The 23,408-nt window shown below is 32.7% G+C and overlaps 1 protein-coding gene across 18 annotated transcripts in view; it reads right to left on the reverse strand.

Moving 5' to 3' along the window:
- LOC143223043 (uncharacterized) overlaps nt 1-23,408 on the reverse strand; it is a 409,689-nt gene that overhangs the window by 100,006 nt on the left and 286,275 nt on the right. For 10 of the 18 annotated variants that reach the window (XM_076450426.1, XM_076450431.1, XM_076450430.1 and 7 more), the window contains 2 exons: nt 18,433-18,680; nt 35-7,720 (listed from right to left, as the gene is read on the reverse strand). In XM_076450426.1, the coding sequence (XP_076306541.1) occupies nt 6,533-7,720; nt 18,433-18,680 (1,436 nt within the window). In that variant the 3' untranslated portion in view covers nt 35-6,532. Of the gene's footprint in view, nt 1-34; nt 7,721-18,432; nt 18,681-23,408 lie in introns of those variants that run through there. The other 8 variants (XR_013012632.1, XM_076450437.1, XM_076450438.1 and 5 more) reach the window with 1 other exon arrangement.

Below are 23,408 nucleotides of genomic sequence, written 5' to 3' on the forward strand. Positions count from 1 at the left end.
CACAGTTGAAAACAAACTCACTCAACACAGAAACTCCCAAAGCAAGACTTTATTGAAGCAACACAGTGATTTTGCACGAAAAGTATACAGACACATAATGAGCACATGTCAGCTTACGTCAGCAATCCATTTCTTACAACATAGTTTTAAAACCAGTTTATTTATCTTTATTGAACGCTGGTTATTCACTAAAGAACGCTACAAATCTCTCACTTTGTCACGTGCCGTTCTCTACGGTTAACAATTAACAATTTAGTCCAACATTTAAAAGCCAAATCTTCCAAATGACACAATAGACCAAACGGGTAACAAACACCATGCACATTTCATCTGTTGGTTAGGGCAGAAACCAGTCTTTCGACAATTTGACTGAGCCTTTCTAAGCGAATACAGCATCGTCGTTTTGTACACTAACTATAACCACACATACAACAGCTTTAATAAGAAACAAAAGCTCATATTTACATGGGTATTTTTCAACCACATTTGTTATTAACGTGCTATGCAGTGTTATTTCTTTGTACCTAGAGGTTCACCATCATCTTTCTTTCTTTCAACGAACTGGATTAAAAGTTTTCTATATGAATGACGTCTGCATGTTACCAGTCTGGGGGAAATTAAAATCTTAAACATTCATCCACGACAGACGTTACTCCAACGTGAACAACATTTAAACATTTCTTTCTTACCACCACTAACATACGTGATTTTTACACAAACCATAAAATCTTTATGTTCTACATTTTATCTTTATTTTGAAATACATCGTCAAATATTATATAACTACACAACCAACTCTATACCAAACTCCCCTCGGTATCACAGCATTAGTACGTGCATTCATTTTTTTAAATTAATTTTTATACTCGCTTCCTAATGTTCTGAATTATAGGGAGGCAAAAATATGTAAACTACATTGAAAATAAACGTAAAATATTAATAAGAACTAGCTTTATATAGGTATACATATACAATGATTTTTAACATTTTTGTTTCACATTTTCTTCCTACTTTACATATAAACTTTTCAAATACAATAATACGTTCAATTAACAGGGGAAATACTTGTTTCTACACACAACTTCGGGAATTAAAAGAAAACCAAACGTTTAAACAGTATATTTTATAATTAACTGCTATCCCAAGATGCACTTTCATCTAATTGAACTTGAAATACTGTTTTGCTTTCTTTTGGTTGGTAATTGTACTGCAACTTAAGTTGATATCATATTAAGAATTAAAATGATTTCTTGTGAAATTTAAGACGCGGGAAATCGGTCTTTACGATTATGCACTTGTACAACAGTGAATCAGTTGTATGTGGCTACAATATAGAAAATGACTATTATCTGGCTATATAGAACATGAACAAATATTTAATGGGATGCGTATTTCAAGGGAAAGTTTTGGGAAGCTTGTTTACTATTCAGTTGTTCGAAGAAAGAGTAAGTAAACTAAGTTCCAAAAATTCGCGAAAATTACTTCGTTGTCACTTTTATTGGACTTACGACACTATCTCCATCTCCAATCATTATACAACAAAAATTCCAGAATCCTTTGTTTTTCCACATTTTATGGTGATTTTCTGTTTCAAATCATTTCACCTTTCGTATTTAAACAATTCTGAAAGACTCTGTCTTTGCTGAAAATCAAGTAATTATTTTACTTACACCCTTTCAAATTCTTCTGGCCTACTTTTACCTTATTTAACTTTAACACCAATCTCAAATTTGCAGTTAAAATAGTTAAAACAGTTTAAAAGAAAAACATTTTCAACTGAAAAATAGAAAAATACAACAAAACATGTGAATTAATGGAAATGAAAGAAAACAACAAGCACTATTAGAGAAGTTTCAATGATGGAATGGTATATCCAGAATAGGTAAACTTATGTGAAGAAAGTGTTTTTTCTTTTATTTTCATTATAATTGCTTTAATTATACGCTACTTAATCTAAACCTAACGTAATAAGTTTTATAACACCAAGCTAAGACAACCTACAAAACAGTATCAACTTACGGTGCAATAAAAAAAATCATTCACATAAAAAATATTAGATAGGAGTAAAATTATCGTGGGAGTCTTTCGTATGACGTATATGGGCGCGTGACAAGATCATCACGTGCATTACAATGATTGCGATAAGCTTAGCTGGCTTTAAGTCTAGTTGTATTTGCATGCATAAGGAAGTCTTTCTTTAATGCACAATAACATAAAAAAACACTTCAATAACCGGAATGTCTCCTGGGGTGTATCACCTTTTTTTTTTATCTCAATGCCAATTCAAAAACACTCTTGGTAAAGTGTTCGAAGGATGGTAAACAAAACCAAACAACTCACGTATAATTATTATTAAAACGTGTGGAAAATGAAAAATAAAAAAAAACATTTTTAACATCACAAAACGTATGTTGCTAGATGTACAGGAACAAAAACCGGGTTTAACAAACTATAGATTTTGAAAAACAGCCATAAATACATTTTCTACGAAAAAAACAGTTCACATGGTTATTATTCTGTATACCATAAGATGAACCGTCCATAACACTAATTTTCCAAACTATCCATTTACACGACTGTACTGTGTAACCGTCTGCATAAACTGCTTCGCCAAGCATTACATGCTAATATCGCTTAAAGCTAAGACTATTTACATAATCATATAAGCCTAAAAGCTGTAACAATTTAGACAATGTTCATTTTGAACACTGTATGTTGCCTCTTATTAATTCGTGAGTACAAAATAAAACTGCATAAAAATCATAACGCTATTTACAGACTTCTGACCAGGGACTGATATTTTGTACAACAGTTTAAAAATAATTGGAAAAAAATATGAACAAAAGAGCTTTCATTGTGAAATTTGGATCAAAACTTGGGTTTTGTTTTCTACCCCCATAAAAAATCTCCGATATTAACCATTCTATCTAGAGCCTGCAAAATATATCACTGAAGTAACTATACGTAATACAGATTAATATTGTGTAAAAATTTGTAAGGTGGATCAAAAATTGAGAGGAAACTTTCAGTTTCGTAGTTTATAGCTACAACTGAACATTCTTCTATGATATATGGAACACCCTTGGTGTGTGTGTTTCGTCATATATGGATCATCTAGATATGTGTGTTTTTCGTGATCTATGGATTACCTTAAGTATGTATGTTTTTCTTTACTAAAGAATCAATGAATAAGACTTGTGAGCTGGCAAGACAGTTGAATATATATATATATATATATATATATATATATTACAGTTAACAAAGAACATTACATTATATTTAAGGATTTTTATGTTTTTAATTCCAATAAGTGGAGGATTACAATCAGCTAAGATACAACTGTCACCCAGATTCCTGCAAGCAAAGTGCAGGAATCCATGTTAGTTGTGTACTTATTTTAAAATTTTGTAAAGATCTTCGAATCTTCAAAATATATTTAATTAACAAAGCCGGTTAAGTTTATAATGTTAGTTAATTTGATAAAGTAAACTGGAAGCAATGAATGTAGATTTAAAAATACTTAAGATGATAAACATAAAATACACCCATATATAATTTTCTAATAAAGTGAAATAATTGTTCGTTTCGCTTACAACAAAATAGTGATGAGCTATTTAAGCGATACAATACTTATGCCTCTCACTGAAACGCTGCGAAAGAAAATGAAATAACAACTAAAATTTTTAGTTTTTTCATAATAAAGGATTTCCAACTCAAATTTTGCATAAAGCCATAAATTTAATTAATTTTGACATGTACTTATTTTTCAAGCTGTCTTTATTAGTGGCCAAAACTACCCAAAAATTATTACATTTAAAGCACAATTGTAATTGGTTGATTTGAATGCTAGGAGTAATTTGTACTATTTACGCGACAATATTATGGGTTTTGAATCTTTTCTAAAGTGGTCGGAACATCTTCACCTTCACTATTAAAATAAATGTTCAGTTAAGTCGTAGACCAGAAATATTAACTTTTCAATATGTTAAGCAATGTTTATTAGTTAGTCACAGTATTTCCATTATACTTTTTATGTAGATGCATTTCTTCTGTTCGACATTCCAGAATGTGAGAACAAAATGGAATTTTAAACAGCCGATGACCATTCCTTTTTCACGATTCAATTTTGAGTCTCGAATACAACTATAAATAGGCATAAGTTGATATTATAAATTTATTCTTGTTTAAGCATTAAAAATAAGATTAATAACGTTTTAAGAGATGCACTTTTTGGTGCCAACAATATTCCACTTTAAAATGATGGGATTGTTTTGTAACATTTGATACATACTATATTAAAAAAAGCCTTACAGAAAAATTAGCATTTCTTAACCTTCAATAGATCATTAAACAAGCCTCTGCGTACGAAAAACGACTGTTTTTTTTTCTCTGTAGCTCATAGGTCTAGTAAAGTTGTCTTATCCTCGAAAGGTCATCGTTTTTATGTATTCCCTTCTTTACAAATAAAAACAAGTTTTTGTTGATGTTTTCCTTACATTTTTATTTTGAATCAGAATAATTAATGTACCGAAATAGAATCTGCATAAAAGTATGATAGCTAATCAGATAATGGGAAATATATCAGGATGCATTATGTATATATATCATTCATGTCAATTTCACTCGTACGATTACGTAACACACTGAAAAATATATTCGGAATAAATGTCTTTAACACTTATATATAAGTGACAATTAAATAAACGAAATAAATCAAGGGCAGTATTCTGTATGAAAATGCTGTTACCTATATTATAACACAAGAAACTATGTGGAGTTAACGTACCTTTCCAAAACCAAAATTTGATTAAGTAATAAAGTTTAATTTGAAGATAAGGAATTTTTATAAAACATAAGAAAGATATGTCTTATTGCCATGCCATGTGTTGTGGGATTAGTACCAAGTAATATTGTAACTCGGTTTTGTAATAATATAAAGAGGCAGTGTCAAAACTGATTAATATTAGATCTAAAACACAAACCTGACCCCTAAATTATTTGTAATATTAAAATTTAAAAAATCGAAGTACCACAGTTTAAATATTCAGGGTTTATATTTTAGTGGTGTGTTCTTTGTAATGTGCGTTATTGATTTTAACTATGGCAACAGAAACGTACAAATACATATGTATATACAAAAACACAGGGTATACTACCTCATGGAGAAGTTATGGATAACAGTGCGTAAAACGCCTTAATTGTTATACACACACAAAAATTCTTCCATTTAAAATCCATTTACGATCTTTTTTAGAAAAGACCTGAAAACACATCTCCAGGATTTTTCTCTCTTTTGTGAGCCTCATCTAATAAATTTGTTTCATAAGTTTCCTCTCTTTAAAAAGGACTGAACGTGCACTTATTACCTATCACCAATCGGTGATTTTTCTGTTTTCGATAAAGGTTCCTAACCCTCAGCCTTATAATACAATTTAAACTGTAACCATTACTGATGTGTGTGTATATATATATATATATATATATATTTATGTATATATATATTAACCACAACATACACAAGCTTAATAAAAGTCACATTAGAAAAACTAATGCCTATATAATCTAGATATGGGTACCTACTTCACAACAGTGTAATTATCACAGCAGACTCTATTAATAGGCTACAATCTCTGACTGGGTCTTAAACAATTTTTCCGTGTACACCATATATGATTCTTTAAGAGAAAATGAATAAATTCATTTATATATATATAACTATAGATTTAGCTATACATACGGATATATATACGTTTATGATAATGTATGTTTTGAAAGGCACCGACATAAGATGTCATCATCTATTGCTGAAGTGGGCACCATGAAGTAAACTTGTCACAAGTTCACAAATACTACAGTAAACAGTGTGTGACAAGAAGTTATACCATAAAAACCAGAACAGGAAAGTATTTTGCTATTATTATTATCAGAATATTCTATGATTCATATGGATACTCCTAATCTGAACTTCAAGTTTTGCAAAAAATTGAGCTGGACTAATTATTTTTCTTTGTACCGACAACGAATAATATTAAAAAGGAAAATGGTTAAACAGTCACGATTATTCGGGAAACCACACGGTGATTTTTCACTTTGGTTTCAGTAGAATTTTCAATTAAACGTGCGTGAGTTATGTTTTCTTTCTTTTTTCTGCTAGTCGTCTTCTCACATTAATTGCCACTTAGTAGCATGATAAGTCGAACAACAATTAGAATAGGTGCACTACAGCTCTTCAGTATTACATCTACAGATGTAATGTCTCACCGGTATCTAAACTTTATGCACAATTATTGCACATTGGCAGTCCTTCTTCATGAAATGTTTTCAGTAGCGTTATAGGGTACTATGACGAAGTGGCACCTTAGATATTTGACAACACAACGCCCCACGCCCCTCACCCTGGGGTATATTGGTCCAAGAGTGATTTTGAAATAAAATAAAAACAAATAACCACATACCACAATTTCCATGACCGTTTCTTTAATGAAATATATGGGATAACAATAACGTCTATACAACAGACATGGCCAATCACCTACAGTTGGCTCTTGTCTTTAAGAGTGATTGGATGTTCTCCTCCCGCCATTGATGGCATGGAAGCATAGTTCCTTATTTGATGTAAGGAGATTAGCTGATTGGGAAAGGAGTTATGAGCAGGTTTCAAATCCATCGAGCTCACCTGTGAAGGAGTTTTAGGGAAGTTAACAGGCTCGTAAGGGAAATATGATCGTGATGGCCCTGTTGGTAATGGTAACTGTGAGCCTGAGGAGATTGGTAACATTCCCGACTGGATAGGGGTGAAGGCTGAAGAGGTCTTACTGCTGCTGACAGAGAGTGAACCTCCGTCATAGTGTAAATGAGAAGGTCCAAGATGACCACTGTGTCCCATCTCCGAATGTTCACGGAGATTATGGTTGCTATTTGTAGTGTTTCCATTCCCTCCGTTTCCTAGTGGCTGTCTGTGATCCAAATCTCTAGACGTTATATGAAGCCGTGGCTGATCTCCCATCGGAGATTGAAGACACGTATCTGGAACGTGAGGGTGAGCAGTGTGGTGAGCAGCAGCAGCTGCAATAGCTGCAGTTGAAGAATTCTCAGAATACGAATTTTCCGGTCCTGGTGTGGGAGCAGTATTTTTTGACCAGTAGTTATCCATGTGGGCCCGAGATACAGGTGTCGGAGGTGTTGTCGCCGTGTTGTTAAGGAGAGACGAATGAGACCTCTTGTCCATCCTATCTGCATGCTTCTGCATGTGCTTAGCTAGAAATGTTTCCTGCGTGTAGGACTTTCCACAAAACTGGCAAATATGTGTCTTAAGATGTTTCGATTCCTTATGTTTAGGGATGTGCTCCATAAGACTGGCTTCATCGCTGAAACACTTATAGCAGCTATTACACTTATAGGGCTTGTCGGTCTGGTGGCAGCGAGAATGAGACTGGAGATTAGAGAGCTGACTGAAGGCCTTGTTACAACCAGGATGGCGGCACTTGTATGGTTTGTCCCCAGTGTGGGTCCGAATGTGCTGTTGTAGGTGGGACAGTTGGGTGAACTTTCGCTGGCAGATTTCACAGCGGTACGGCTTGATCCCCAGATGAATCCTTGTGTGCTGGGACAGGTACGAAGAGTTGGCAAAGGCCTTGGAGCATTGAGAACACTTGTAGGGTTTGGCTTCACGCATGTGAATCTGAGTGTGTAGCTGCAAGTCTGCCTTGGAACCAAAGATCTGGAAAAGCACAGAAGAGATGGGAAAACATGATCAGTGAGGCCTTCTTAAAATAACACTTTTAGTTTGTTTGTGTTTTGGAATGGCCTACCACACCATTCAAGGCCAGTTTTGTCTGCCTAATAGCATGGCTTTAAATTTGGAATATATAAATATATATATATTAAATTATTTAAATTTGCTTTTTAATTTAATGTGAAATATGGATTTCCAATCCAATCAGTGCCACCCCAAGGTCCCAAGGCAGGCTGATCAGAACGCAGCTAAACACAGCAGACGAAGGTGGCGCCATCATGGTGTGGCGGACTTGATGGACACAACCGGATTGAGAAGGTTAGTCGGTGATCCAAACATCACTTCAGAAAAGTAAAGAACAGTTAGTCCATACTAAATGTGAGAGTTATGTTTGAGCGTTAAGAAAATGAAGTTAGTAGAACGTTTCTTCAATCCGGTCAGTGCCTCATCATTAATAACAAAATTATAAACAAAACAAAACAAAAATATACGAAAAATCACAAAATAAGGAAAAAGTAATAGTAAATATATAACTTTACCATAAAATTTAAACACATCGATGCAAAGAAAATTACAAATTTGTTTAAAAACTTAACATAACACAACGTATACGTTATAACAAAAAGTAATGAAAAACATTTTATATTAATCATTAAAACATTTATAACCTACGCGAACTAATTCGTATTTTTGAAGTAATAAACATAAAGGATTCACAATCGAAGTATAAAGTAAATCTGTGTCTGTTAGGCTTGTTTGTTTTATGTTCTTGCATTATTGGTTTTCGAAACTTTATCAGTAGTTTATATACCAAGGTATGACCACAAATTATACAACATTGTGAGATTTTCATATGTGTCCTGTTCTTGTCATTAATAATCTAATATCATTTATGTGTGCTTTACAAGCAACAAAGGAGTGTGCTACTCCTTACAGAAGTATGGAAATAAACAAGAATGAGAAATAACAATGAGATTAATACAGTGTTTGCATTACAGCAATTTTTTAGTCCTGTAAGCTATTTTATTTGTATGGGTTATTGACAAGAAGTAATTCTGTGTTGAAAACAGACAGAATGTGTCAAATTAATCTTGATGGGTGATACTGACAGAAATCAACAGTTTTCTGTTTAAAAAATTAAAGTATCGCATATTTATATTTGTATGTATTTATAAAAGTGAGCGTTGGGTTACATTCTGGGTTTTAACAGTTACAAAATCATTACAATGTTAGAGGTTAAAAAGTTATGAATAAACATAACAAATACTTTACTTCATCTTTTCATTTATCTACACCAAATATACATGCGATACACTGCTCTTTTCAAAATCGAATGTAAAAGTTGAACTTAGATCATACATATACGTTATTGACATAAAGTTGATACTGTTTCTTAAGACAACCATGAATGTTTCCTCGGGAGGATACTTCTCTGGACCACAGCCTGACCCTTAACACAAGAATTATCACATAGAAGGGTACAGTGTATCGTGAAAAACTTTATTAATGGTGTGACAAAATAAATATCACTCTCCACGACGTCGTAACAATGTCTTTACTTTAAAGTTCACTAAAATTATGTTGTTTTGTTTTTGTATTAATTTAAATTCACGTCCATAAACAACTTCGCAAGCATGATAGAAATAAATCATTTTATTCTTTTGTACTTCACTCAATGTTCTTATCTTTCATAAAATTCAACGGAAATTTAACTGATGATTTTGATTAACTAACTCCTGAAAACAACGTTTTCACCTTTAAAATACAATTAAGATTCAAACGATGATGTTTATATAATTGCATTGTAACCAAAATTCAACTAGTGGCTTTAGTTAACATCTGCGAACAAGCATACTAACAAAGGTTCGTTAAAATTTGTAGATCGAAGGTAATTACATTTCTTATATTCGTCAGTGCAACGTGCTGATTTCAGGTATATTGTTATTCTGTGTTTTTACAAACTGATACAACCACCTGTTACTCCGTGTGTGTAAGGTAGTGAAAAACTGCCGCTGTTTTTAACCAATTTATTTACAATTACAAACACGAGACGATATCATTTGGTATAAGCAGATGTCTAAGCGTAGAAGGTAAGAAATGCGATTAGGATTAATTGGAGTTACTGGCTTGAGAATGCAGTAATGAAAGTTCAGTAGTTCAAATGCAGTAGTTCAAGGTAAGTAAGAACGAGTTTATATTTTGTCAGAGTGTAGAATGCCCACGTTTCTTCAAATAAAATATCTTAATTTGAACATAGAAAATCTGGCAATTATATGAAATAAGTCACACGATAGAGATAAGAAAAAATAAATTTTCATAAAAATATAAGATTATTTGAGTCAAAGTGCCCTTAATAAAATCACAGGACAAAAGCATGTAGGTCCCTGAAGAAGGAACTAAAATCCTGTGTTAAGTCTCTGAAAAGGAGAGGATAATTCAGATTTCATAGAACCCTAACAACTATTATTATTATCATCACTATTTCTGAGACGACGGTTGTCTTTGGTTGCAACTGAACTTTATGTTTTAATATGGTTATCACACTCAATTATCAAATCTCTGGATTTGAGTGCAGTCCCAATGGCATTTCTCCTAAAAGATAAGCGACTGCATAATTTAATGAGCTAACTTCCTACTATCATTGACTCACATGAAGGAATTTAATGAGCTAACTTCCTACTATCATTGACTCACATGAAGGATCTACCAGAAAAAAATAAATTCCACATTTTCATTTTTCCTGTATTTTCTATAACAGTTTTAACGCTAATTTAGGCAAAATGGTAAAAATTGGAGTTGAATCGTATTGTACGTATTGCTTCTATTTCGCGTCTCGTTTAAGGGTAACCGACTTTCGGGTCTGAAGGCTGAACGCAGCACACACGTCAAGAAGTCGTCTTCCTTTAGTATCAGACAGATGACCCGAAATCTGAACCTATTATTTACATTAAAATTGTCCCTCTTTCATAACTAGAACGTACGTTCATCACATACTACAAAATATAAGCACCAATGTTTCCTGAATCTGTTTAACCTATGAAACATCGTAAACTATTACACTTGTGTATCTATTTATCCTTTAAACATTTTGATGGTTCACATTATATTTTGGTGCCCGGTGGTAATTTGGTCTACTGATATTATCTGCTACTACTTTTATAATTTCTTTCTTCATATTCAGTGATATGTAGGTTGGCCCTGGGGTTAGAACTCTGGATTCCGGAGTCAAGATCGTAGCCAAGCAATACCACAAGAATTCCCTGTACTTAAAAATGTGGGTGCGTTATAAGAATGATAACTGGTTCTTTAGCGCAGATAGTGGATAGTAGGGTGTCGTTGAATGACTACCTTTCCTCTGGTCAGCATATCAAAAATAGGGATGATGGTATGTTGCATTAATAGCTTGGCCATATATAAAACTGCGACTCATTTTTCCTTTTTTCTCCTCTGTTAAAAATGTCCTAAACCACACCTACGTTTCATTTTTTTCTACGACTATCTTTATAAACTTAGGGATCAGATGAATAGTTTCTTTTTATTTTACTTGTCCGCTGAAAGTTATTATAAGTCTGAAAGCTTATACTACTAAAAATTGAGTTTCTATACCCATGGTGGGTAAAGCACAAATAGTCCATTATGTAGCATTGTGCTTCACAATAAACGAATTTTACTGATTCCTTTTTAAAGTTTTAAAATATATTTAACTGTCAATTTAAAATGGCTTTATCGGTGTGATAACGTTAACAAAATTAACTCTATCACGTTTGTCCACGATACTGGATGAATCAAAGGTCCTGATATTTCTAATTTTTGTTAAGTAGTTGTGGAATATTGAAAAGCTTTTGAAATATTTTATTTTATTTTATTACCTCATATCATATCTTGATATAAAGATCAAAACAAGGTCAGTTAAGTGATATCTCTGAAAATATCAGCCTGATGCACAATGCGTCAATACAAACGTTGTAGCACACAACTATATTACTCCAGAAGTGTTGCTTTCTATATGTGTTTCTCATAAATTTGAATAACTCTTTAAATTGAAACTACTTCGCTTTGGTAAATTGTGAATTACAGAGATATGCAGATTTACGGATTCGAGTATTTTTAATTAGAGCTTTATATCATGACATTGTGTCCACTAACAAGTGGCCCATAATATGTCTAAGCACCTTACGTCAACAAATTTTCGATAACCCACGCCTGCACAACAACAATGGGGAGAATCAGAAATTTTAGCTCATTCTTTATATTATGGGTCAAACGTTTCATAAAACTAAAATATGCGTTAATGAGCAAAGATGGATTGATAATAATTCCACAAACACTCCAGTTTGGAATTTAATTTGCTAGAAATGGTACATGAAGATGGAACAACACTTAAATAATAGATGGATTCAGACTGCTTGATATAAAGGCTGAGGATTCACAAACGTCTTTGAGAATCGAGGATTTGAAATATATTTCTAAATATAAGTACACACACACACACACATATATATATATATATAATACGATGCATTTTTCGTTCCATATATATTATATTGTATGTTTCGTCCTACATATAAACACACACACATACATATTATACTGTATATTTCCTCCTATATATAAACACATACACATATATTATGTTTCATGTTTCGTCTTACACATAAACATATATATATATACCTTACGTTGCATGTTTCGTTTTGAATCATTACTCCTCTTGTTCCTTCTGATGTGCTAACCAAGCGGAAGTTGCATTATATTATGCTGTTTAAAGTTGTAAAGAAATATAAATAAACATAATAAAAGAAACAGAAACAGAAATTCTGTCATCTTTCTAGCTTTTTTAAATATGTATATGTTTATAGATTATGCTTGTGTAAATTTATGTAGCATAAAGGAAGTGTTTTGTTTGTTTTGGAAGGAAATGGGTTAAGAAAATTCATGGCATGGTTACTTCACAGTTGGTCTCTGATTAGTTTGTAGCGAATGGTTATTACAACGTAACACATCTATTAAACTGTATTATTTTCAACTAAGGTTTCATAACCATTTAAATAATTAAACTTGCTTTTGATGATAGATGATTTTAATGTGCCATTATCTAAGTAGTCTAGTTAGAAATAGTCTTGTGGAAGAATAAACAAATCGTGTATTTACATTGCAAAAACTTGGATTTATGCTAAATTAACAGAAAAATATTATATATATATTTTTTCAAAATACATAGATACATCTCCTTATGGGAATTTAGCATTCAGAGATTGAAGTTAGTCCTCCAGTTATGCAATTATAGACATAACTTGGCTTAATTACTAATAAAATTCCGAAAAAGTTATGTTCCATATTCTATCGAGTACTGTGACCAGTATTTTTTGAAATTCTTCTTAATTTCATATTGCTTTGAGAACTTTTAAAGCAATGTTCATATTTTATCTTTAAAATTATTTTTCAGGTTTCACTAAATTTTCCATTCATCAGTGACTTTACAAAAGGAAAAAAAAACTTATACTGCAACAATGTATCAACACTTTTCGGGTTAGAACTGATATTGAACTATTATCGCTTATCTTCTTTAAACTTAACCTTCCTGATGTATAGAATATCTACATGTCGAACAGCGTTTCCTTCTAGGCATTGCAATTTAACACCTTCATTCTGTCTTCAAACCTAAATCCTCTGGGGTTGTTTGAGTATATACGAATGTCCATGTCAAATTTCAGAAAATAGGCATTGATTAGGAAATAACATGTAGAAAACAGTACAAAAAATAACTTCCTGCCAAACTGTATAGATAGTAAATTACATGTTCGTATTCAATAACAACAAAATAAACAACTGAAAAATTTTTACGTCTGAGCTAATACCCTAATACAGGGCCTTAATCTCTAACTTCCTTTCCTAATCTATTGTTATTTTTTTCCCTCAAAGCCTGCCGCGATTTGCGATTGAATTGTTCATCAGGCAACAACCCCTAGGAAGTGTGTTACACTCCATAATCATCATTAAGCATATCGCCAACCATGCACTTCAACTAGTCAGAAATTATCACGTACTCGTTGGTTACATTTTTGTCAGTGCAATGTATTCAGTATCACTCCTTAGAATTTGGTACACTTGAAAGACTGGTTTTCGTCGTGGTAAAACGGAAAAGAGACAAAGTTAAAAACTGTTTTTTTTGGACGAATTACATAAGCCTTGCGAATGTTTAATGTTATTTTGTATCGAACTTTAATCGTTATATATTGTAAGGCGAGCACAAACAGTTTGATGTTTGGATAAGAAAAAATCATCCTTTTGAGTTCTGATGTTTTATCACAAGATCTCGTCATCTGGTTTCTTGAGAAAGCTCTGTGCTTGTCTAATATCGTTTGTACTTTCAAAGGTGTTATTTTTAATATTTTTAAGCTGGCTTTAAAGAACTACAGAAATATGTGAAAGTAAAGAATGTCATTTATGTTGTTTAAACAATTCATGTACTATAGAATAAACATGAGTATATATTTATACGTTACATCACCAGATGCAGCATTCGGAACAGATTATTGTTGCGTGAACAATAGACGTCTACGAAGGATAAATAAAACAGAAATGATTTTCGTTTATTGGATTTTATCTAAACCTGAGCATACAGAAAAATATCTACAACACAATTTTAAATTAAATTTGAATTTTAAAAACGTTTTTACACATTTTTTAACAAATACTTCAATTTGTGTTTTTGTTTAATCGTTTTGTGCAAAATTTTCAAAAAATTGCACTAAAGTAGCCGACTTAATAATCCATATATCTATATTGAATTTTACTGTTTATTGGGAGGAAGCTTCTAACTGAACCTTATAAGATATTTCTGGCAGTTATTAACAAATTCTCGCATTTTTAAAGTGTTTGGCGAAGTGTACGTTTATAAAAAAATAAATATTTTTGGGACATGTAGAGAGAACAGTAGTGCACGTGGATGTTTCATATAATTGTATAAATTCGACAAATGCGTTTAATTTGGCTTTAGCTTTCAAACAGAAAGGTGGCCTTGAAATGAATAATAACGTTCATCCGTAATTTGAAATGCTGTTTAAAAGAAAAATAAAACAAATGTGGTATCTATGAAAAACAATAACATATAACATAATGGGCTTGATATTCCAGTTGAAGTTGGGCAAAGTAACTAATATGGATAACATGTTAATCATATTTTGCTATAATATTGTCTGTTAACGAATTTCGCTTGTTATTATTTCTACTATTTTATTTCTTCAGGAGAAACATTTCTGAACTGTTAGTAGTTGCAAGAAAGTGTTTAGTTATGTACTTTCAATATTTATTTCTCTAACGGGTGAGCCTTTCAGAGGATTAAGTAATCGTAAAAACTGTTTAGTTGCCTAGTTTTCATATTTTTTGTTCTACTTGGTGTGTCTTTCAGAGAATTAAACAGCCGTTAAAAATGTTTAGTTTGTTTGAAATTAAGCACAAAGTTATACTATGGGTAGGGCCTGGCATGGCTCAGTGTGTAAAGGCGTTCGACTCGTAAAGTGAGGGTCGCGCGTTCCAATCCCGGTCGCACCAAATATGCTCGCCCTTTTAGCCATGGGGGCGTTATAATGTTACGGTCAATCGCACTGTTCGTTGGTAAAAGAGTAGTCCAAGAGTTGGCGGTGGGTGGTGATGACTAGCTGCCTTCCCTCTAGTCTTACACTGCCAAATTAGGGACGGCTAGCGCAGATAGCCCTAGAGTAGCTTTGTGCGAAATTCAAAAACAAACAAGATTGGTATCAAAATCCGATTTCTAGCGTTGTAAGTTCAGAAACACGCCATTATTCCACTAGCAGTGGCAAGTGTTTAACTACTCGGTAACCTTTTTAGAGTCGTGTATAGTCGTAAGAAAATGACAACTTATAGGTTTTGACATTTAATAGGGCAATAACTAATCTTAGTCATCCATGCAAAGATCGTACAAAATTAGCACGTTTCACTGAAGTGAATGTGTGTAAAACATTCATAGATGTATTTCGTCGAAACTTTTAACAACTATTTCCATCTTTATTTTAATTGTATTTGAAAGGCATGTTTGTTTGTTTTCTTTTTAATTTCACGCAAAGCTACACGAGGGATATCTATGCCAGCCGTCCTTAATTTTGCAGTATAAAACTAGAGGGAAGGCAGCTAGTCATCACTACTCACCTCCAACTCTTGGGTTACTCTTTTACTCACAAATAGTGGGATTGATCAGATTGACCGTCACCTTATAATGCCTCCCCCTTGGCTGAAAGGGCAAGCATGTTTGGGTTGACGGAGTTTCGAACCCGCGACCCTCAGATTATGAGTCGAATGCCTTAACCACTTGGCCATCTCGGGCCTTATTTTAACTCCACTACGTTTTGGTAGCTTTCTTTTTAATTTTACAAAACATTAATGGTTACTTAATGAGATAATGTTTACCTTACAAAGTAACCTGAACGTCGACTTTAAGCATAAGTATTGGCTTTCATATGCATCTCATTTTGAAAAACAAAATCGCTTTTCCAAACAACTTTACAGAAAATAATCCGAATATACCTACAAAATATTTTAGACAGCAGTTTTTATCATCCAGTGTCAATATCTATAATAATAATTAGTAGAGAGTATTCAGAAACAATTCTCGAATCACAATAACCAACATGCTGAAAAACATTAAAAACAAATTTTGATGCGTTTAGTTTCCATAAACCTGAGTAAGGCGGTGATGTCATCAGTTCTTTGTGTATGTGTGTTAATATGTTGAAACTTTATTGATGAAATTTAAATATTATTTTATAAAATAAGAAATAACATTTACGTAAACGCTACAGCCTTAGTAAGTACATATACGTTACTGATAAAAGTTTATAATACCATCTAATTCATATCAGATTTGATGTAAATAATGTCTCTTATACGTTTATATTTACTACTCTCAAGGTCACAAACTTTATATATGACCTCGAAGAATTAATAAAATATAACTTGTTGCTATAGTTAGAATGCTGGTTTGTAAGAATTTAAACACATTGATTATTCAGTGCTTTGACGCCATTTTCTATTTATATCAAGAGTTTTTCAAATACATTCTATAGAGCATATTTGTATACCTGTAGTATTTAGTAAAGGAGAGGCTCTCCTATACAACATAACTGTTTAAAATGCAGCAAGGATACCAACAGACATGTTTCACTTTATGTTTTTTGACTTAATGTATATAACTTAATTTGTGTATATGTGTGGTTTATATATATATGTATATTTAAACACACATACACAACACACACACACATACACACATATATATATACACCACACACATGCATATTTGTTTACTTAATACATATAATTTATGTGTGTGAAGTACATATGTATTCAAACATACATACACTCATTTGACCTAGTTTATATCTTTCGCTTTGGTAACTCTTCCAACAAAGAAATATGTTTCACATAAAAATACAAGATAACCAGTTATTAGTTTTGTTAGTGTTGAAGAAACGTCTTTTCATCTATAAAGAAAACTAAACAGAAAATCGAAGTTCTAAAAAGTAACGTTTAGAGAGAACATACATCTTCCAACGTATCCATGGGTCAAGAATATCGACAACTTACTACTAATGTTTCAAGGGTTTTGTTTAAACTTATAAACTCACGTCCCAGCAACGAGTGAGAAAGAAAGGCTGTCTTAATAGTTTGGCAAAGGTAAAAACGCTAAATAAAAATACTGCAAAGTTTAATAGTTAAAATACTTCAAACTGCATTGTTGTATAACATAAATACGAAAGCTCCATTCAAACGATATTTTGTTAACAAATGAAATGTGAAAACTTTCAAACTGTACTTTGGAAAACTCGAAAGCAAAAATATGCAATTGTTCTGCACATTCAAAACTTCCCGAATTAGTAATCTTAACTTGGTAATTCCAAACGTTGTGAAGACAACTTCATTGGTTGAGGCTGTTACAACTCTAATAAATTTAGATATGTTAATTTAAGTCCTAATTATTATGGAGATAGTAGTTACAAATCTAATGCGATATTAGTAATAGGTATTCAGTTAATCTCACAAACACGTGCAGTCTTATCTTATAACCATGTAAGGGCTTTTAAGTCGCAGGTACAGAGTAACTAAAATAATTTCATGTAAATACGACTCTAGATCAGCTAATTAAAGTGTGTTATTGTTTATCAATATGGAAATTTGGTCGACTACTGATACATGAGCTTGTATTAATTTTATCTTTGTACTTTTAACCGTATTCTCAATATTATAGTTCTACTTCAAATCTTTCACAAAAAAAAACCTAATCAAAGTTATTTAAATGTTTTAAGCATTCGGCATATTATCATAAAATATGTCCTGAGAATAATTATCATAATAGTCATGAAATATTTCTGCTCTTCCTCATAGAATTGTTACTACAAGTTCACCAGTTATTTTACTTGAAGTGATATTAAAGAAAAATGATCGGAATCTTGAGAATAAGGCTGTAAAATGTACTCGAATCAATGGACAGTGTTGAACAAACATTTTTGTCTTCTATGAAATTGGAAATTACAGAAGGCTGCGTGTGTCACAATTTATAAATATAACCATAATGTTATGCAAAATTTTGCTGACAAAGGGCTGTGTTGTTTTTTTAGTTTGTAGAACCAAAAAGGAAAAAAAAACACTTCAAAAAACTACATCTCTGCAACTTCACTCACCTGGGGACACATTTTACATTGGTATTTTCGACCAGTTCCATTGGTGGCAGCATTGCCAGAGTTTATAGAAGCAGGACTTTTAGTAACCGCATTGATTGGTTGTGGAACAACCAGCATAGAGCTACCAGAGCTGGGACTTGACACTGGTGGACTACCACTGTTACCGTTTCCATGGTTGCCATACATATTGTGCATCTGTGGCGATTCCATTGGGGGTGACCGCCCCTCATCCAACGTGCTGCCTGGGCCTGTAAAAAGAAGGAAGAAAGGAGCTTACAAACTTAGCTAAGAAACATTTTGTCTATTTCACCACCAAAATTATTATTTTAAAAACAATCCTCAATACCAGCACTAATATGTTATCACGAACAATATTAAGAGGTGAAGGAAACATATGCAATATGATACCAATGGACAAATTTGTGTTTGTATGATTTAGAATCCTTGTGCAAAGAGTATTTCAAGAGTTGGGCGTTGGCGCTGTTGATTAATTGTCTTTCTTTTATCCTATTTATATGTTCCAAATTAGGTATGGCTATATACACATAGTCCTTGTGTAACTTTGTACGGAATCTCTCAAAAAAAGACAAAACTAACCTCCAACTATGCGATAAAAAATGTTCTTGCCTATGAAACTAAAAGTTAACTCACTATCTACTGATAGTAAAAAACAGTAGCTGGCCATTACACTCTTTTAAACAATATGTATTGGAACCTAAAAAAATTTGAAATAGTTTTTTATATAGATGGCATCTAGTTTTCTCCATGTTATTTCAGAAAGGGTTGCCACATGCATCTTTTCAATAAGTTAACTTGCTCGTTTTTTCTGTTAGCTGGTTTTAGCCGTGGCATATCGGCTCATAGAATGACTCTGAGTTTTTTTGTTTTTTTTAGTTCATTTCTCCGTCATCTTTCGACCGATTTGAGGCCTGGTTGCAATTTTAGGCTCAGGATGTCAAACCCTTTCGTTTGATGTACATGAATATGCCCACATTTTTATAGATTAATTTACCCTAATCATGCCTAAAGGAATCTTGATTTGATGGTAAGCTGGAGAGATCCTGATGAGTGATAAAATTGAATAAGGTATTCTCGCGCCCCATGCTTGGTACTGCTGGCGCACAAAACTATAGCTGGTAAAAAAGAAAACAAAGGTCCCATTGATTGATTTACTTTAATCCTGCCTAAAAGAATTTCAAGTGCCGCGGCTATTGAAAAATGTTAACTACTCATCTTTTGAAATTAATCAGGTCTACACTCTTCTTACCTCAAAAACAAAACATAAGTTTAAGTGCTTCCCAAAATAAAAGCTCTGTAGATTTTTTTTTAATTTGGTGGCAGTTTGTTATAACCACCCAACCTATGATTCGAAATCTTACTCAACTTAGTGAGGAAAATATGTATTGTGTTAATAAATGGGCATAAGAATTTATCACTTAGCTAGTTTAGGTAATATAAGGTATTGTTTCACGATAGGAGAAAGAAGTTTTGGATACCAACCTTTTCTCCTGAGGTAATAAATCCGATGTAATTCTTTCATTCCTTTTAACTTTAAAAATGAGAAATCCTTGCATTTATAACCTCTTCGATAAAATAACTAACTAACGTAAGATAATCCTTTACTGCATTAGCAAAGCTCAATCATAATGTCAAATGCGCTTTTATCACTGTCACCTCATGGATGTAGAACTATGCCAGAACATAAGTGATTACACGGTTTGACACGAAACTGTTTATAATATAATTTTTCTTTCCATATGGTCTCTAGTGGCTAAGCCATAAGTTTGAAGTGTTATAATGCTAAAATTCAAGCTTCGATACTCACAATGAGCAGAATATAGATAGTCCAATACATAGATTTGTGCGTAACAACAAATAAAAAAAAAACTTTCGTCTTATTCTTAACTAAACGACGCGTTACGAACATCTTCACATATGAAGTAAATGAGCCAGAAAGGATTTACGAAACATTTACTTCATAACTAATAATTCATCCAACGTGTTTATATTGCCTCTCGATGAATTGTAATTCAAAATACACACAGCTTTCTCAATAATTTAAGCTTAATGACGCAAGATGTCGCTTTCACTCACTGTCTGACCCTCTGAAAATATATAAAAGTTATAATTTCATTGCTGCGAGACATTAATAAAACTTGGTAACATTTTAATGATTTTCTTCTTATAGTTACTAACAGTTTGTGCAAAAATTTAAAGAAACGTTAAATTACCTATTTTTAAAGAAAGTTGTTGAAAAATAACTTATTGTATCGCATTTTAATATCCTATTTTTTGATAACCTGTTAAATATGGGAAGTAGCAAATGGATAGCATATGGTTTCTATTAACAATAAGATGATGGGTTCAACGGAAGAATGATATTTTGCTAAGCTTTCACTCAGTGCGACCTAAATGTTGTTTATCATGCATAAATTATTAATATAGATTTTAATGACCTAACAATTTCGTACAATATGGTTTCGTTTATTAACTTCATAATTTTAAAAAGCATACAAGCGATTTAAGAATTTCGTTATCAATGAATAATACCAACTCTCTTGTTATACTTGCGGGTTTTTACAAGCGGACCACACATATGGCGATTTCGGCGATAACATAAAAGTGTTTTTTTTTTCACTTTTTGTAATAATCTGGTAATCACATTACCCAGAATAGTCAATATTATTTACAAGCATTGACAGTAATGAGAGTATCAACAATAACCTGAGAATCTCATCACCCAGAATAGTCAATATTATTTACAAGCATTGACAGAAATGAGAGTACCAACAATAACCTGAGAACCTCATCACCCAGAATAGTCAATATTATTTACAAGCATTGACAGTAATGAAAATACCAACAATAACCTGAGAACCAAATCATTCAGAATAGTCAATATTATTAAAAGCATTTACAGTAATGAGAGTGCCAACAATAACCTGAGAACCTCATCACCCAGAATAGTCAATATTATTTACAAGCATTTGACAGTGATGAGAGTATCAACAATAACCTGAGAATCGCATCACCCAGAATAGTCAATATTATTTACAAGCATTTGACAGTAAAGGGAGTACTAACGATAACGTCTGGAGCAACAAATACCTGAAATTATTGCAACAAACTTAACATTATGTATATATATTTATACACGAAGGTATTTGTAAACATTTCTGGAGTAACAAGTTTTAGCCAACTAAAAGTTATAAATTGACTTAGCGTTAAACCTACTTCAAAGTAAATTTTAATTCATAATCTAACGAAAGCAAAGCTTGTTAAATGAACGTAACAGAACCAAATTTACTTGAAATTAAAGTCTATTTTTTATTTCAAGGCTAAGGTATTTATCGTTAGTGTTTCGTCAACAGCAACCTACAACCACGAAAAGTTGTTTTTTACAGTGAACTACTGCTCTTAAATAATAAATTATACAAATAACGTTAAAGTTAGGTACGTGTGTGTTTACATACATGTATGTATAAATATATAATGCACTACACTTATTACAGGCAAGAAAGAATTGTAAAACAATAAGGTATTATGCGAGATGTTTGTTAATTTGCTAACATATACCATTTTATTTTAAATATATGTTAAACGAAAGAATATTCTTCGCAGTTACAATAAAAAATTAAATTTATATGAGAGTTCACAGTTTTTATTTATTTTTTGCTAAGTCATGCATGTAGTGTTCATTATATATTAAATCAAAATTTACAGTACCAGTTCAAGTCATGTGTACGTTACTGGATTTTTTCACAAACTTCATACGTATGAAATTTGTTTATCTTACTCTACATAAATATAAACTCTCACTCATCCTCCACATATATACGTATATTTAAAACACCACCAGCTTTGAATAACCTCTTGTTTTGCTTATTCTTCTTTCTTATCGGTTGGCAGTGTGCTTCAGCCAAATTAATATAAAATAATTTCTATGACATAACAGTAATATAACATTTAACAAAGTTGAAATACCTATCTGAATAAAAGAGTAACGTGTGTGTAAGGGAAGCATTTTAAACTACATTATACTAAGAAAAAAACATATAGAAGTAGTGAAGTACAGATGACATCACAATATGCAAATGGAAAAATGGGTGTATATTATATAATTGTGCATCACTAATGCAAATGTGTTTGGGGAATGAGCCTGTCATCCCTCAGATATTTGTTAATAGATACTTAGGAATACCAGTATCATCATCCTATTTGCCTCCTACATCCAGGTTTTGAAAACCCCACTCGTGTCTCTTACTTGATGAGTCGCCCCCCCCCGCTAGTAAAGCGGTAAGTCGACGGACTTACAACGCTAAAATCAGGGGTTCGATTCCCCTCGGTAGGCTCAGCAAATAGCCCGATGTAGCTTTGCTATAAGAAAAGGCACAAAGATACTTGATGAGTCAATCGCTTTTATGTTTTTAATCGTGCTCTTCGGCGCATAGTGCCTTTGTACTAAAGGTGTTTGGTGGATATTACATGTTGTATAACATGTTTCACCTCGCAGACACTGAGACGCCCCGCGTGGCCAACAAATTCGTTCAGAACTTTATATATCCATCTTCATAAGTGAGTAATATAAGCAGATTAGTTAACTGTTTTAAATACCTTAGATATACGTTGCTGTCTTTACGTTTTATAATATTCTTTTATAATCACATATAAAATACTACAACAAAAAAAATGTTTCAAAGTAAGATTTTCCTTCCTAATAGCGCCCGGCATGGCCAGGTGGGTTAAGGCGTTCTACTCGTAATCTGAGGGTCGCGGGTTCGAATCCCGGTCGCACCAATCATGCTTGCCCTTTCAGCAGTGGGGGTGTTATAATGTGACGATCAATCCCACTATTCGTTGGTAAAAGAGTAGTCCAAGAGTTGGCGGTGGGCGGTGATGACTAGCTGCCTTCCCTCTAGTCTTACACTGCTAAATTAGGGACGGCTAGCACAGATAGCCCTAGAGTAAATCTGCGC

The sequence above is a fragment of the Tachypleus tridentatus genome, chromosome 8 (assembly GCF_004210375.1).
Source record: "Tachypleus tridentatus isolate NWPU-2018 chromosome 8, ASM421037v1, whole genome shotgun sequence".
Lineage (NCBI taxonomy): Eukaryota > Metazoa > Arthropoda > Merostomata > Xiphosura > Limulidae > Tachypleus > Tachypleus tridentatus.